The sequence below is a fragment of the Cheilinus undulatus genome, linkage group 7 (assembly GCF_018320785.1).
Source record: "Cheilinus undulatus linkage group 7, ASM1832078v1, whole genome shotgun sequence".
Lineage (NCBI taxonomy): Eukaryota > Metazoa > Chordata > Actinopteri > Labriformes > Labridae > Cheilinus > Cheilinus undulatus.
This window is the reverse complement of record NC_054871.1, coordinates 27,262,374-27,279,999: the sequence shown is the minus strand read 5'-3', so window position 1 is coordinate 27,279,999 and position 17,626 is coordinate 27,262,374. Positions and strand designations below refer to the sequence as shown.

At 39.2% G+C, this 17,626-nt stretch overlaps 1 protein-coding gene across 5 annotated transcripts; it reads left to right on the top strand.

Moving 5' to 3' along the window:
* The first annotated feature begins 35 nt into the window (after positions 1-35).
* spata6 (spermatogenesis associated 6) lies at positions 36-17,389 on the top strand. 5 transcript variants are annotated; one of them, XM_041790649.1, is made up of 11 exons: positions 36-162; positions 2,391-2,528; positions 2,972-3,020; positions 3,149-3,190; positions 3,326-3,450; positions 4,385-4,465; positions 9,759-10,175; positions 11,339-11,441; positions 12,735-12,775; positions 13,582-13,748; positions 15,762-17,389. In XM_041790649.1, the coding sequence occupies exons 1-11, from the start codon at positions 76-78 to the stop codon at positions 15,871-15,873; spliced, it is 1,362 nt and encodes a 453-aa protein (XP_041646583.1). In that variant the 5' UTR covers positions 36-75; the 3' UTR covers positions 15,874-17,389. The 5 variants fall into 5 exon arrangements, with proteins under 5 accessions (XP_041646583.1, XP_041646581.1, XP_041646580.1 ...); XM_041790647.1 differs by having other exon boundaries at positions 12,732-12,775; XM_041790646.1 differs by having other exon boundaries at positions 4,349-4,465.
* The last annotated feature ends 237 nt before the right edge of the window (positions 17,390-17,626 follow it).

The window sequence follows — 17,626 nt, the reverse complement described above, 5'->3', positions numbered from 1 at the left end:
GTCACGTGACCGTACATCCGCTTTGTGACTGTTGCTGTCTGGCAGCTATGACAACGTACTTCAATAGTTGTGTGAATGGCTTCAATGAAGAGGAAGAAGCTTTCCCTGTCCAAAGTGCCTCGGAGGTCTCTGAAATGTACCGTATACTTGGACGTTCAGAAAGTAAGTGTTTGCTAATGCTGCTCCTCTGAGGCAAAACACTCGAAAAGTTCTGGTAACGTAGCTTATTCAAGGACAGCTAGCTAACGAGCTTACATCCTCTCCCTTTAGCAATCATTTCCTGACATTTCCCTACCATGAGTGGCATTAACGGTGTTACAGATAAATAGGCGACCGTGATAACTGGTGACTTTCAGCTGAACGCGTCCTCAGTTGTCATCGTTACAGCAGGCGATGGGCACTTTGAGAATGCCTTTTTATTTAGTGTTCTGTTTTTCATACCAAAACAGACAATGTGTATGTATATATTGAAAAACTAAACAAATGATTAGTTTAGGCTGAAAGGTTATCTGTCTAAGCCGTGGTAAGCTAACTAGCTGAAGTCATGTGAGCTCATCAGATTTCCGTTTATATTATCACTGTGTCAGTCTGAATGGAGTGGCAGACATACTTCCCCAGTTTGCTTCCATGGGACGTTGGGGGGGGTGGGTACGTTAAAAAATCACAGCTGGGTGTTTTGATTGTCATTCAGTTAATGTTTTTGGATTTATTTTCTTTTATATTTGTTTCTGCAGGCTTCTGTTGACGGGTTCTTCTTTTTACTTTCCTACTCTAGTTGTTAACTGAGATAACACTGAAAATAAATTGAGCCAAAAGCTTAAAGAACTATGAGTACAATTAAATCATACATAATTCAAATCAGTTTGTTTTTATGTGCTGTTTTTCCTGTTTGGTTGATGACAAAGGGCCCTAAAGACAATGATACTTCCTAGAGATTTCTCTCTTTTGAATCACTAATTCTCTATATATACAGTGCATTCAGAAATTTTCGGATCCTCTATTTTTATCAGGTTTGTTATGTTGAAACCTGATGCTACAAATGTAAAAAAAAAAAATCTACTTTCAGTACCCCATCATGACAAAGTGAAAACAAAATTTAAAATATTTTTGCCAACTGATTAAAAATAAAAAAAAATAGTATTACATTGACATAAGACAATATTCAGACCTTTTGTAAAAACACTATGAAGAGGTTTGGCACAACCAGGATGCTTCCAAGAGCTGGTCACCCAGGCAAACTGAGCTATCAGGGGGAGAAGGGCCTTAGAGGGAGAGGTGACCAAGAACCTGATGGTCACTCTGAGCTCCAGAGATCCTGTGTGGAGATGGGACAAAGTTCCTGGAGGACAACTGTCACTGCTGCCCTTCACTGATCTGCGCTTATGGCAGAGTTACAGAACAGAAGCCTCTTCTCAGTGCAAAGTAAAGAAAGCCTACATGGCTTTCATTTGAAATTTGTTGGAAAATCAAAGCAGACTTTCATTTTTCATAAGCCCATATTGATGGAGGGCTGCAGTGATGTTTAGCCTTCTGGAACTTTGTCCTATCACACTGGATCTCTAAAGCTCAGTCAGAGTGACTATCGGGTTCTAGTTGGTCCCTCTCACTAAGGCCCTTCTCCCCTGATTGCTCAGTTTGGCCAAGTGACCAGCTCTTTGAAAATTCCTTGTTGTGTCAAACTTCTTCCATTTGAGAATATGGAGGCCATTGTGCTCTTGGGAATTGTCAGTGCTGCAGAACTTTTTTGTAGGCTGCCCTAGATCTCTGCCTTGCAACAATCCTGTCTCCAAGCTCTGCAGGCAGTTCCTTTGACTGCATGGCTTGGTTTTCGCTCTGATATGCATTGTCAGCTGTGAGGCCTTCTATAGAGAAGTGTGTGCCTTTCCAAATCATGTCCAATCAATTTAATTAACCACAGGTGGACTCCATTCACAGTGTAGAAACATGACATCTAGCAGAGATGAAGAGAAATGGGAGGATCCTGAGCTAAATTTCAAGTGTTTTGCAAAGGGTCTAAATACTTATTTCACTGAGATATTTCAGGGTTTTTTTTAAGTGAAACAAAATAAAATTCATCATTTTGTCATGATGAGATACTACGTGTAGATTAATGAGAGAAATTTAAACGTCATCAACTGTAGCAACAGGCTGCAACATAAAAATGATAAAAATGAAGTGGGTCTGAATACTTGAATGCACTGTATTCAGACTCTATATGGATCATGTTAGACTGGGCTAACAATTTGGAAAACATCTCTGTGCAAGAAAGGGCATGCTATGTTTTGCCACTGGACTGAGACAAATCTGCCAGTGAAGAATGCATATGACACAAAATAGACAGATGACAGATGTGTCATAGCAGTCACCTTATCACCAATGTTTGTGTGCAGGTCACATGTCCAGGTGTGGTTCTGTCTAAAAAGAAGGATATCTACCTCAGTGTGCGTATAATGGGCCAGTACAGAAAGACTTCCTGTTTGCCACCAGTGTTCCCTTTACTTTTTCACCACAAAATGGTCTTTGTCAAGGTGAGAACATGTATATTACACTAATGAGCTGCCTCTATTAAACAGCATCAGCTTACAGAATAGCCACACGTGTGGCCAATTTTCTTTCTGTTCTTCTTCTAAGCAAAAGAGGTTTAGAAAGTATTATTTAGTCCTATTATACATAAATATTTTGTTTTTGATTATTAAAGTGTAATAGTGCAGACATCCATGTACTTTTTTTCTCTCTATTTGCATACATTTAAATCCTTGGAAGTTGGGTGAAATGTTACTGTTACTGACTTTTTTAAGTCTACAATTTTTTAAGCAAGCAAACCTTCACTTTTAAGATTACTGCCCCTGTTTCTGATATGTAAAAAAGGGTTTCTCTTTCCCTGAAGAGAATGACAGAGTTAGATACCATGCTGTCTGTCTGCTCTTGTTTATAGGTATTGGTTGATTTTGTCTGTACTCTGTTTAACCAGACTTTCCCTGGCATTGTTGACCCTGCTGATGTAGCTGACCTCCTGGAAGGTAAATGGCCATCTGGGACTTTCTTCCTCATCTTTTAGTCCTGGATCCTCTGCTATGCAAGCTTATAGGCTATTAGCCGTGATACTGATCGTTAGCTCACTGTCTATTTGTTCTTTTCTCCCTCTTAGCTGACACAACATCTTTTGAGCTGATTCAGTTGGTGCCTCCAGGTAGGCTTTCTGATGATGCCTCATGGGCATGTTAAGTCCTCACTTTATCTAGTCATTACACTGCAAAAACAGGATCTTTACCTTGGATTGTGTGTGTGTTTTCTGTTTACTATATGTCTGTGTTGGTTTTCTTAGAGGGTGAAATCCTCGCTACAATGGAAGAGAGCAGCAGAGATTTCTTGTACCCTGAACCTGCTCTGAACTACAGAGAAGGAGCTGCAGAGAGAGAGATGTTGATGAAGAGATCCTCCTCCTTCCCTGTAGGCTATATAATACTAATAATTCTAAAAACATCATAGCAATAAAGATACATATTTAAAGATACAACTAGAAGTTTAAGGAAAATTAGTTTTTTTTTTCTCCTAAAAACAGTCTTCAAAAAGTAAAGAGTAAGTTCAACAAATTTATATCCTTCTTGCAAATATAGCCAAGCTACTCCACACTGTAGAAATTGTTAAAGGAGGGATGTCTGTAGATGATTTATAAATGTTCACATGTCACTGTGACTTCACTGTCCTCACATCTGATTCAGATAGATTGGCACAGATATTACACGTGTCATTCATAGACTGAAGGTAGAAGATTGATGCTTTCTCATAGTCTTTAAAAGCACTCTGATTCACATGTCTGTGCACATGACAGGCAGGTACACTACCAAGATAACCAGTTCAAAAGTACCATATTTTCTTCAGCGAAGTGATTTGTTCAGAAAAGATAGCATTTCCCTCATAAAGCTGTCTACAGCCTCTGCTATACAGACTAAAAAAACAGAATTTCTGTGTTTTAAACATTTCTTCATTTTCTGTTATCATCAGTTTCTCTTTCTAGCCTCTCCTTGTTTCATTCCCTCATCTCTCAGTGGCTGTGGGTTACTTTTCTATCCTCCCTTTCTAGTCCGAGGCTCTAACTGGCATATTGAAATGTCTTTAAACAGCAGTCCCTCTTACCATCGCTTTTTGTGTGTTTGTGTTTGAGGCCTATGTAGCAATTTAGATGTCTCTCTCTCCAAATGCCATATTATTTAAACATCACTGGAGCCTTATTCTTCTCTGCAATTTGTTTTTCTCAAGCCAGGCGTAGATTGAAGATCTGTGATTTTAAATTGGTGTTCAAGGCAGTGCTGTTATCTGTCCTTTTGTCTTCATCTCCCTGTTCAAGGTGTTGTGTTTGTCCCGATTGTCACTCTTCCTCCAGGGAATCGCTCCCAGAGTGGAGTTTACTACCACATCAGTCATAGAGGAGAGTAATGGGAGAGACAGCTGGCCTAGCTCACCTGTAAGTATAGTCCTTATTTTTACATTTCATACCTCTGGGAATTACCAAAATCAACATAAACCAACTCTTTACTGTATTTCTCTTATCTTTTTGGAACTGCTTTGGCATTTGTCATATGGAGCCTTTTGCTTATGGATTTTTTTATATCTCAGTGAAGTTTAAAACAAATCCTTGAGTGCCAATCATAAGTCTAGTAAACATTGTGTTTACCAGCCTTTAATTTGAACACAATAAAGCTGCATACCCTTAAGTGTTGACCACAACAGTGAGCTGTTCATCTCCAGAGGGCTCTAATGACTGGTATCGCTCACCATCAGATTTGTCTGTTTTCACCATACATACCTACCTTCTATTGTTGCCATGGCTACTGCATCTATCTATCCATACTGGCAGTGTTTCAAGGGTATCTCTACTCTCCTTGTGAATGTAATTATGGGAAAGCAGATCAGTGATGCTGATAGTGAGGCTCTTCTCTCATCTAAGACTAGCTGGGAGTTTTACACAATTTGCTGGGACCAAACCAGTAAGACAGTTTATTTTACTACATTGTATCTCTGACACATTACTTTTGAGGATTTTTTTTTCAAGGTAGCTGTGCTCAGCTGCATAAAATTAAATTTAACTTTTTAAGAAAATAATCATATAATTTTCAATGTATGGATTTTCCAAGTTTTGTTCCATGACATGTTCCCATCAATCTCTCTAGTTTTCAGTTTAGAGCTGATTATTATATACAGAGATCAAAAAGTTAATATATTTCCCATTTTAGTGGCTGTTTCGATGTGTTGTCATTATCTGCAAATGGATATGGCTTCTGAGCAAGACCATGAACTTACTCTAGCTCTTCTGCTCCAAAGATCATTTTTGTGCTTTTTTTGTTGTTAGTTGTAACCTTGCAAAGCAGATGGATGCATTTGCCTGATGACAGACATGTCTGGCAACTTAATCTTGCAAAGCTTCAATCAACAACATTTGTGCTAGACTTGAAAATGGTTTGGACCAATCAGTGACATCTGTACAAACAACCACGGTGTAGCTAAAGGCATAGTTAAGTTGTACCAAAGACCACAGCAATGGCTGCCAACAATTAGCCCAGATGTAGCCAGGACTGGAAAGTAACTAATTACATTTACTCAAGTTGCTGTAATTGAGTAGGTTTTTTTTTTTGTTTATTTGTACTTTTCTAAGTACTTTTTAAAATCACTACTGAAGTAAATCTTGGGGGAAGTATCGTATTTAGTTACAGTTTCAAAAGCAGGAAGTACTTGGTAAATAATAATGTTGCGTTTCATCATAGAAATAACACCTTATAATGAACAACCTTGCAGGAGACCCCTTATCTATATTGCATATTAAGAAAGGTCATATTTCACCTTGAAAATCCCTTGGAGATAACAAGTAGCTACATACTCAGTACTCAATACGCTAAGTTTGGTTCATCCCGCAGCGCCAGTTCTGCTTACCAAAAGTGGCCCTCTAGGCGGCTCGCATTCCACGCCTGGCTCCAAGCCAGCGAGCCGGGCTTCTTACCCATTTAAAGTTTGAGAATAGGTTGAGATCGTTTCGGCCCCAAGACCTCTAATCATTCGCTTTACCAGATAAAACTGCAAGACTCTGAGCGCCAGCTGTCCTGAGGGAAACTTCAGAGGGAACCAGCTACTAGATGGTTTGATTAGTCTTTCACCCCTATACCCAGGTCAGACGACCGATTTGCACGTCAGGACCGCTGCGGGCCTCCACCAGAGTTTCCTCTGGCTTCGCCCTGCCCAGGCATAGTTCACCATCTTTCGGGTCCTATTGCACGCGCTCACGCTCCACCTCCCCGACGGTGCGGGCGAGACGGGCTGGTGGTGCGCCCACCAGCCCGTAAGTAAATGACTTACTTTTTACTTTTACTTGAGTAGATCTATAGAGCAGTACTTTCACTTGAGTACAATAGTCTGGTACTTTTTCCACCTCTGGATGTAGCTACAGTGTAGCACCAGTTTTATCAGAACTGGACAACATTTATCAGTGAAATAAAGAGCAAAGAACAGCACTGAAAGCTTTTCATGATGGAAAAGGTGCTTTTTGCCCTCTGTCAAACTACTTCAGGATTAACTTGCGATCGTTATGGGTAGTGTTAAGTTGTACTGTAAGCTGGTGCATACAATGGCTTCTACCTTCTACTTCTAGAGCAGACATTTAGTCAGAAGTGGAATAAATTACTTTCTTAAAACAAGAACAAAGAGCCACACCAAAACCTCTCTTGGCAGAGAAGATGTTTAGCAGATGTCCTAATAGGCTTCGGTGTGAATTTTAGTCCCCCACAAGCTCCGCCATGCACAAGATACAGCAGCGCTAGCCTGTACAGCTCAGGTTGCCCTTCCTTTGTACAAGAGCTTTCCCAGATGAATGTGAAATATCCATGCAATGGATATATGAAACAGTCTATCTGGCATGCCTGGTTATGTTAGTTTTGGACTCAAATAAAGTGAGTGGTCTACATTATCTTTACCATAAATATTTTTTGACAGCAATTCTCAAGGAAAACCAAATAAAACCATATGTTTCAACAGAAAAGTTGTGTATCATGGGCACACTGAACCTGTACCTCTCATAACTTGGCTTGATGTGTGTAACGTGTGTCGAGGTAATCTCAGCAGATGAATACTGAAAGGACAAAATGATGCTCCAATTTTGGACTGAAGGGGGCATTTCTCCCAAAAAGAGAGGTTGAAGAAGGAATCTTCACAAACAGTCCTGCTTGTAACATATGATCCATCACTCAGTGGTTGGCATGTTTTGCCAAAAACGCTACCATGCATTTCCCAGGTGTGGTAACCTAAGTTGAGCCATTTGTTTAAATGGGATGTCATTGACAGGGAAGCAGATTGTCAGAGTGTTCTCCTGGCCCCTTGGGGAGATGTCTGGATCAGAGCACCGCTGTGGCTGTCAGATAGTAGAATTTCTCCATTTTCTCTCTCCTAATGGCTCCTCAGCATAGGCATCTCCCTGACTGCCTGCCCACCCAGCTGACAAACCCTGTCCTGTTCTAATAGAGATTTAGAGTGATAGCAACTCCCACAAAACCTCTGAAACTGTAGAGACAAATTTATACAGTCAGGTTTTATACATGTCCTCATAATTTGCACATTCTGATAGTAACACCCATTGTAAATTGTCTTCAATTCCATTTATAAAAGTTTTTCAATCTGAAAGTTGTTTTCTAACCACATGGTAGCAGTATCCCTACTGGTGTTTGTCAGTTAGCCCGGCCGCTACCCTGACCAACAGTGAAGTTCAGACTGAAATATCTCAGCATCTGCTGGATGAATCAGCTTGACATTACATTTGTCCAGAGGATGAATTGACCATTCGCTAAGTCCTGACCCCTTAGCTCACTTGGACAGCAATCGGCAAGTTAACATGAGTTTTTAAGTTCTCAGTTCTCATCGGCCAATAATAGCTTAAAAAGTTAATTGTCGGTATCGGCCGATACGATAATTGCTGATAGTATCGTGCATCCCTACAATTCAATGTGCTATTTTTTTTATTGATGAGATTTTGACCCAAAGACTTGCAAATCTAATGACACTAGGATCAGCCCCAGGAACACTTTCTGTTCAATGTTAGTAACCAAAGCTTTTTGTGAAAATGTAAGCATCATTGATGCTGTTAAAGCATGAAGCTTAAAGAACAGCAGAAGCGCTGCTAGTATGTCTTTTGAAGCCAAACTGGTGTTTTATTTTGCTTTTATGTCATCACTTGTGTTATATTTGAGGTGTATTAGTACTGTGGATATCTGAAATTCTAACACCAAACAATAGGTCAAGCCTGTGTGTATGGCGTACACAAAGCCAAAGCTCCAGGTGACTTGAATCATGAGTGATTTTTTGCTAATGTTTTTCTGTCATCAGTTAATCCATATCGCAGTGTATTTGTACTGGATTATTAGAATCCACTTGCCAAAAACCGGTTTGCGTTGCAAACCCCTCTACCATGATAAGGTAGTGATTCTGGGAGAGGTCTCAAAGTAGAGCGGCTGCTCCTTCACGTCAAAAGGAGCCAGTTGAGATCCCTCCTGTATGCCTCTCTGTGGAGGTTTTCCAGGTACGTAGGAACTTGCTGGAGGGGTTATATGTCCCATTTGGCCTGGGAGCGTCTCAGAATCTCTCAGGTGGAACTGAAAAACAGTGCTGGAAGGAGAGATGTCTGGGTTGACAGTCTTTGTCTGCTGCTCCTGTGACCCAACCTCAGATAGGAGGAAGATGGATGGATGGATTATTAGAATCCTTATATCATGGATTTAAGATATATAGTGAAATTTTAAATAAATGGAGTGCTGTATCCAAAGCTCATTTGAAATTTGTTTTGTTGCTTTGCCAAGAATACAGGTACAAACTTGTTCACCAGTTAATCCCCGATGAGCTTATTTAGACAAATTTAGACTTGTTAAGTCTTGACAATGTCTGTACACTCTTAGTCTTGTTGTTTATCAGCATCTTAAACTTTGCTGACCAGTGTCTATAAAGCAACAACAAAAATTGCAGATAATCATATCAGACAGGCCTTCACAGTTCTTTTGGTGCCAGTGAAACTGTGACTCTCAGCTGCCGTCCTTTCAACAACACAGAGCAGAGCTGAGAGAAGTCTGAGACGGAGGTAGATGTGTGGGTGGAAGAACATACTTTACTTAATTCCATTAAATCAGGCCGTTCACAAATGGCAGCCAAGATGAAGATTTATTCATCGTTTAGTTTCTTTTAAAAATAGTTTTAATGTTGTGTGATCTCCCTTATTAGCATTTAGATTATCTTTGTTTTACAGCCAGGTAATGCCTCTTTATCATATTAGGCTGGAGACGGCCATCAAATGCAATTAACATTTTATCTTAACGTATTTATCCCCGGTTGGCATTACCCGCAGGAAGTGGGATATTGCATCTGAGCATGATGTTAGTGGCCATTAGAGTTATTGAAGTAATTCTGCAGATGTGGTCTCCATGGCAGTGCTGACTGAGAGAGCTGTTGTTGTTGTAACACTTAAGCTGAATGATTTAGCTAATGGTTTAATGGTTTAGTCCAGAGAGAGCAACGTCTTTGTTGAGAGTGAGAGTGAGAGCAGCTGCCTTAATGGCTAAAATGGCTGATGCTTGTGTTAAGGAAAACATTTTGGTCTGTGGAGAAATCTAAACTGAGACAAATGTTATGTGTCAACTCAAAATGAAGACTGGTGAGGCTTTCTTTGACATGTTAGAGCAACGTGTTAACATTTTTCTTCCTCCCTTTTATATTCTCTCCCTGCCCTCTAGAAGTGTCTTTCTCCAGCGAGACCATCTTTGACCTCACCCAGAGAGGGTGCAGCAAAAACATCTCCTCCATCCAGAGTGCTCTTTTCCCAGAGAGATGGCACATCCCATGTATCTTCAAAAGATGATGTTAGAAGTCCAAACCCTGCAGCTATCTCAACATCCAGAAACTCCCTTTCTTCAAAACTAACGGGTCACAATCCCCAGAATACCAAAAAGGAAAGAAAGCATGCCTCTCCAAGAGTTTCTGTGGACTTTGGCTACCAGCTGCCAACAGTTTCCTCAAGGACACGAGCCTTATCCCCGTACACTCACCGCAAGATGTGCCAGCTTTCAGAGGACACCAGACAGAGGCTCAGCCATCTCCAGCTGGGGCCTCACTACTTCAGGAAGGAGACAGCAAGCCATCCACCATTCTTGGTTTGTAACACCATGTAGACATATTCCTCCAAGCTGAATGCAGATGACAAAAAAAAGAGCTCTGATGGTTTGTTTAATGCAGCTAAAACACGTGTTCAGTGGACAGGGGTTATAAAATTAATGGGATCCTGAATAGATGTAGTTCAAACCTCAGTGGGAGCTTCCCAAATTTGAACATCATCTAGCAGGCAGATTAAGTGGATGGTTATAATAAGAGTGCAGTGTTAATCTCTTTACCTGAGCCGTTAATGGATTTTGACGTCATGAAAATGTTTCGCGATGTGCTCCTGTAATATGGCCTATTATCCTCTCTAAAGGGGCCCGAGTGTGTTTTAATAGCACACATGCTGGATTTAGGCTGGTACATCGTTATTTGTTAACACTTTAATTATGGCTGTATCATTGCTATAAGAGATTAGCATATAAAAGGGAGTGATTTTCTGATCACACAGCCTTGGGGGAATGAATACTTGATGGACAAGAACAACACAGCCTTTGGTTGTGCGCCCCTCCCTCCCTTTGCTCCCCAATGTATTCCTGCTTCTTCATTTACATCAAATCTAATCCTGAGGTATGAATATCAAAACCCACCCATATGCTGTTATTAAAAGAAATGATTAGGTGCCAACTTGTTTGTTTTTGTCACACACATGAATGGAAATTTACTCAAATATAAAAGGCGTTTTATTAAAGAGAGGAGCATGTTTTCCCCTCCCGGGGGAATCTTCTGTCGACAATTAACCCTAGTAATTGAGAGTCAAGCTGCAATTAACAAATAGATACCTAATGAAGTAGCTTAGCCCCATGGTGAATGCATTATCAGTGTGTGTTTCAGAGCCTAAACTCCCTCTCTGTTTGTGGAGGGGAGCTCATCCCTTTACCAAACTAAAACAAAGTTCTTTGAGAAACAGGCTTGCTTTTTCTCTAACTTGTTACAATTCTATTTTGGCATTTCTTATATTGAGTGAACAGATTGTGTGATTAACAGGTGAGTCATTATCAGGAAACTTGTAATATTATGAAAACACAGCTCTTCTCTGAAGGCCTGAATGCATAATCCACCTCTCTGTGCTTGAGTTTTCTTCTGTGGATGAAATGATTCAAATTTCACCAGTGTCACATTTTGAAAGCACGATGTTTTTATCTGTTGTGTTTTATATTAGGTGCCCCACTGCAGTAGTTCCTCATGGATGGGAACTCCCTCCTCCTCTCCACATAGCGGCAGTATGTATCGACACTCTGTCAGCTTCACAGCTGATCACACAGGTAGGCCTTAACAGTCACATTCAAAAACACCAATACACACCTAAAGCTGCACTTTTCGTGTACCAAATAAATAATGTTTTATTTTGGTTATTCAGATATTTTTAGATATCATTTGGTTTATATGGTCCTATTAACTAAGGTGGAAAGTAAATAATTGCATTTACTCAAGGTACAGTAAATACGTCTTTATTGGTTATTCAGACTTTTTGAGTACATTCTTGAACCAGTACTTTGTACTTTTGTACTTTGGGAAGTTGTAACCAGAGTAATTGTATTTTTACTTGAGTACACCAGTCTTGCTCTTGTTCCTCTCTGTTGACTACGCAGTAGCACATAGCAATACAGCTGTCGGACACTGCAAAAACTGAAGTGATGATATCTCAGAATTAAACATTTAGGAGTGGATTTTAACTCCTAAAGTTTAACTTTAACTCCTTTCTGAGTATGCCCTCAGTGTTTTTGAGTTATTTGACAGTGTTGATCCAACAGCGTTGGTTTAAGACTGTTAGGAGTCGATTAATGTAAGCTCTGTCCACTGCAATTTTAAATTTAGGGGGATATGTGAGCAGTTTCCCAGCATGCCCTTGGGCAGAGTGTTGAGATGTGTTTAGTTGTGTTTGGATGTTGCCTGTTGTACAGTGATCCCTGCTGGGGTTCCTGCATATGTTTCTAGAAGATTGTTGTTTTTAATGTGAGGCACATTTGCACCACAGTGAAGTTATCCACTGAGTTAGAGTTCCTACCTGTGGCTCTAGCTGTTCCTAGGGGACGATTAGTACATATGCTTCATCAGTATTGCCTTACTATGAGGTTGACTCTGATTTGTTAGTGCCACAGGAGACCAACGTTACCAAAGATTTTGAATAGTTACTGCAGCTCTTTCAAACCATGAAATATTCAATACATTCAAATGTGTTGTTTGAATTTGATTTTTGTGTGGATCATAAACATTTTGAAAGTGTTAAATGTATCTCTATATGGGTTTAGTTAATACTTACAGACCAGTACTTTTACTTGTACTTAAGTACATTTTAACCAGAGTAACTGTACTTTTACTTGAGAACGATAGTAGTGTACTTTTGCCATCGCTGCCTATTAAGCTATATTTAGTATGCATAGATAGAATACATTGATAACACTGTTATGTATACAGCTACCTCTGCTTATGGGCAGTTCTGTCTCTGGCAATCTGTTTTTTAAGGAATAAAGTCCATGACTAGTGGATGTGTGTATTCTTTAAAAGCAGAGTTTTACATGTTTCATAAAATTCCTCATTTGTCTCTGTCATAGTAGATTCTTCTCTCATGGGGAGTTACAGACCAAAAACAACCAAAGTAAGTCTCTCTATTTTAAGACAGAGCTTCACTCTAGATAAATCAGCATTTCACCAGCATGACATGCTCACATTTTGTGTTTCTCCCTTTGAAGCTGACATCTCCTTAGTAAATGGCTTTGTGTCATTGCACATTAGCATAGGCGGAAACACATTAAAAAAATAACACAACACTATGCAAAAGTATTCTGAGTAGTTTTGTACAATTTCATGAAAGCTTTCCATAATCTTCCTATTTTACTGGATTTCTTAAAGATGCAGTGTGTAATATTTAGCCTAGTAGAATTTAGCCAAAAAACTTGGTTAATTAAAACTTATATAAATAAAGATCCCTATTTACATTGGTGTTTAATGACCTGAATATATAACATTGTTTTATCTTTTATTAACTTAGAATAAACCTTTTATTCAGAGATAGAGAGGGTCCCCTCCATTAGAGTCCATAATCTTGGATTTTTGCATCTTGGATGTTTCTACAGTACCACAGAAGGGAGCAAATAACAGAGACACATGTTTTAATTCCACTGGTTCCCACAGTTTACACCCATAGGTGATCATTGCAATCTTGAATTTGACTGTTTGATGTTGCTAATATTACACAATTTACATGATGCACCTTTGAATATTAGCAAGATACACTACAAGCTACACAGTTGACTTGAGATTCTAAACAGTTTTATTTATTCAGAAAATGAGAATTTATTTAGTTCTTTTTTGCAAGCCTGAAGTCCCATAGCACCATGTAACTGTAATCTGTGATCAAAACTTTCAGATAACTCATTTCCAGTTTCCTGTGAACCCTTGCAGGTGAAATCAGGTCCTGTTAGGGTCCACTCGTCTCCAGAAACACAGTTCAGGCCAGTTGAAGGCCAAAACAAAAGCCCAGAAGAGAGAGATGCTACTTTATCAAAGTCTACCCTGACTGCATCAAACCTCAGAAGTCCCCTGAATCTCAACCACTCCCTCAGAGAAAGGTATATATTGCAACCTGACCTTCAAGAAACATGAAAGTTTTTGTGAACACTTGGATATGTAAGACTTTTATTGATTTTTCTCATTGTGTACTACCAATTTTCGTGGTAAAGAATGGAAAGAATGAAGGACCTAAGGTAATTTACAAGCTGGTTTAAAACTTTTTATTATTAATAATTATTATAATTATTAATAATGATTATTTTATTTTATTGTAGAATGTATCTTCTGAGGCACATAAGTGAAATAATCTGAGGATCTCCTCAGAGACCTGACTGTTTGTTTTGTGGCTGCTATAAAAGCAAAAGGAAATACAATCCATTCCCTAGCTGTTTGTCTTGAATTCCTCCTGATCCATCTGTGTGTATCATCCATGTTTGCTCAAAAGATGTTAAAAGAACCAAAGGCACCTGTATGAGTTTTCATTTACAGAATATGGCAAATGTGTGACAATCCCACGAGGCGTTTGTCATACACTGCCGCTGCTCCACGTGTGAGTGTCTCACCTAATCTTTAATTTTGATCACACTCGACAGGCAGGATGAATTCTCCTCCACCTCTTAAATTATAGAAGCTGATGTCTTGTCATGTTTGTTCATTACTGAGAGAGGAGGCAGAGAGCAAGGAAAACAAAGAGGAAAATGGTATTGATTTGTGTTTCAGCTCGAGTCTGATGCATTTGACCCGATGCACGCTTTAATACATTCAGAGAGACCTTGTCATCGATCATGGCAGCTGTGAATTAAACACACCGAGGGGACCGATGTTCTGTTTTGTTTGTTTGTTTGTCTGCGCACTCTACTTTCCCCTTCCCCTTCTGCTCTGTCCATAAGTAAACATTAAAATCAATAGATAATCTTAAACTGCAAAGTAAATTGTAGGAAATGAATGATACTTTTCTCTCAATTGAAAACGCGGCTTGAGTTGCAGGGCGGGAGATTAGAGCAGCTCTTTGTAGATTCCCTGCGACAGGCAGAGGGGCACGTCTTACCGCAAATCTTTGATCTATAAAGAAAATGACAGATGCCAGTGGCAGCGTTTGCTGCCTAAGCCCTGAAGTCTCAGTCTATTCATGTCTCTGGATGATTTGTCCTTGATGACTTTTTGAAGCAGGTAGCAAGTTTATCAGATTACAGATGAAAAGCTTCCATTCCCACAGTGCGAGACCAGCCAAGACAGCAGCCAGTCAGTCAGACAGTCATCACCCAGCAAATCCCAACAAATAGATGAGGATGAGAAACAGTACTGGCAATTATTACTGTTCACTTCTGTCTGTCTGTCACAGCAAATTCATTTTATAACTGCCTGTGGACAAGTTACACACATTTTACTGTATTGATAAAGCATCTGTCAATCATGAAGTTATGGCTTTGTTTTCACTACAAAAAGACTGAATGTAAAGCAGACTTTTTAGACAGAAGAAACACTGTAATTCTTAAAAGTGTTTAAAAAGTATGTTAACAAGGTGAAGTTTAAGTTTGTGAAAAGCCTGTGTTTGAATAGTTTAAGCCGTGCATCAAAACCAATGTTTTGTGTGATGTTACAGCACAGACTAGTGGATAAAAGGAGTATCGGTCTGAACATCTGTATATTATACAGGCAGTGCTTTTATGTGTATCATGTCATTGGAACTATAAATCTTAGCATCCTGGAGTGCTGATGAATCATTGTAAGTGATTCAAACATTTGTCCTTGGCTCTGGAAACTTGTCATGGACATTGTTAGCTATTTTCTGATAATATATTGACTAAACTTTTTTTTGTCAGCCTTTGTAATCAATCTTGTGCTTGATTTCCCTTCTGTGACCAATTAAAGCAAATATTGTTTCTCTTTACTTCCCCCTCAGGAGTTCCAGCCATCAGATTGGGAATCATATTATTACTTAATAGACCAAATATTAGTTATTGAAACCATAATCTGTTCTCAATATGTTTTCATAATTGAGACAAGGCTTAATATCAACCCATGCAAGCTCATATTGGGGTTTTAAAAGCATGTTTTTATGTTTCCTTCAGGCTCCAAACCAGTCAGCTCAGCCCATCATACCAGGAGATCCACAGCCGGGTCCAGAGGATCTTACAGACACACAAAACTACCAGGGATCCCAGCATGATTTTTGACCTTTAACGCACTTATCTGCACACACTGTGGCCAATCAATGAGAAAATACAAATACTTTAAACTGTTTGATTTTCATTCTTACAAAGCTATGACTTTAGAGTAAAAAGCAGATTTTTCATTAATTTGCTTTAGAAACAGATGTTCACACATACACATGCAAAGCCTCTTGACCTCATGATTTTATAATTCACTGAGTCAAACCATCTCTCACACATGTATCTTCATTTATCTCCCTTTGATATTCATTTAAATTTCCAACTATCCAAAGCACCTGCTGAGCCGTGCCTGTCGCCGTAGTAACACTTTGAAAAGGCAGGAAATTTACAGGGGTTACGTTCAAAAGCGAAGCAGCGCCGCTTCCCTCCCACCCGTCAGCTGGGCCCTTCTTTCAAAAACACCCCGTTGGTGAAACCAAACAGAGACGTCGTCTAATTTCTCTAAAGCTGTGTGTGAAATTGGCTCGGGTATAAAGAAGCTACATTTTGTGTGTGTGTGTGAGTAGGCGACATGGTGGATGTAAGCTGCAGCTGTTAAGGGCTCATCTCTCACAGCACAAAAGAGAGACAAGAAGGTAGCCAAGAGCCACTGATGGGAGCCAGCAGCTAAAAGAGACTGAAGAGATTTAAGAGAGAGAGGAGGAACAAAAGTAATCCTGAATCAAAGAGAAGACACAAAGCATGTCGCCTTAACATGATCATTTACAACCAGTGTTACACTCAAATGTCTTTAACACTGAACATCAGACTCTATGTAGGTTGTATGTGCTCATCATGGGTTATCTCTTTATAATGAACTCTTAATCCGTCTGGGAGTATTCCTTTTACTGCAGGAGCACAATTACATTTTTTACCAGTGCTCTCAAAATCAAATCCAGTAGTCTTAAGTACTTTCACAACAACTACATGTATTTTATAGCCAGGACTAAATAATAATAAAATTGATGATAAAAAATATTTTTGAGTCATGTTAATCATATGTCAAACTGAAATATGCATTGAAGGAAAGATCTTACATAATCAGATGGTGATACTAACAGAGCAACTTTGTACTGTGTCTGTTTTCTGTCATTTGAAATGTGCCTTATATGTATTCTTAAAATGCTTTTCAGACTTTGTGCTTTGGTTTCACAGTTTAGTTTCAGTGACTACACATTAACATTTTGCTCTAAATTATTCTTAAAGCTGCTTGCCCAAGGAAGCATGTTATCACTTTGAAAATTCATGTACACATTTAAATATGTATTATTTTTAAAGACAGTATTACATTAAGAATGGTGTTAATATTGTATATGTTCAAAATAATCTTCACTAACTAACTAATGTGGTTGCCTTAAATGTAAATGTGAATAAAGTTGTGGGGCACTTACAGTTTCTGTAAAAGGTATTCACCCCCTTGGATGTTTCATCCTTTTATTGATTTTACCAGTTGATCGTGGTCAATATAATTTAGCTTTTTTGACAAATAAATTACAGTCAACCCCGTTTTATGTCTATTTTAAGTGACTGACCTAATTCAACAGAGGTCCAGCCAATTGGTGCTAGTAGTCTCACAGTTAGGAAAATAGAGATCACCTGAGTGCAATGAATGATGTGTCTCAAGTGATTGTAGTGTAAAGACACCAATGTCTGGAAGGTCCAGTCACTGGTTAATCAGCATTCCTGGCTACCATTACACCATAAAGACAAAAAAATATTCCAAGCAACACAGAAAAAAGGTTATTGAAATGGATGTCAGGATGGATACAAAAATTCCAAGGCAC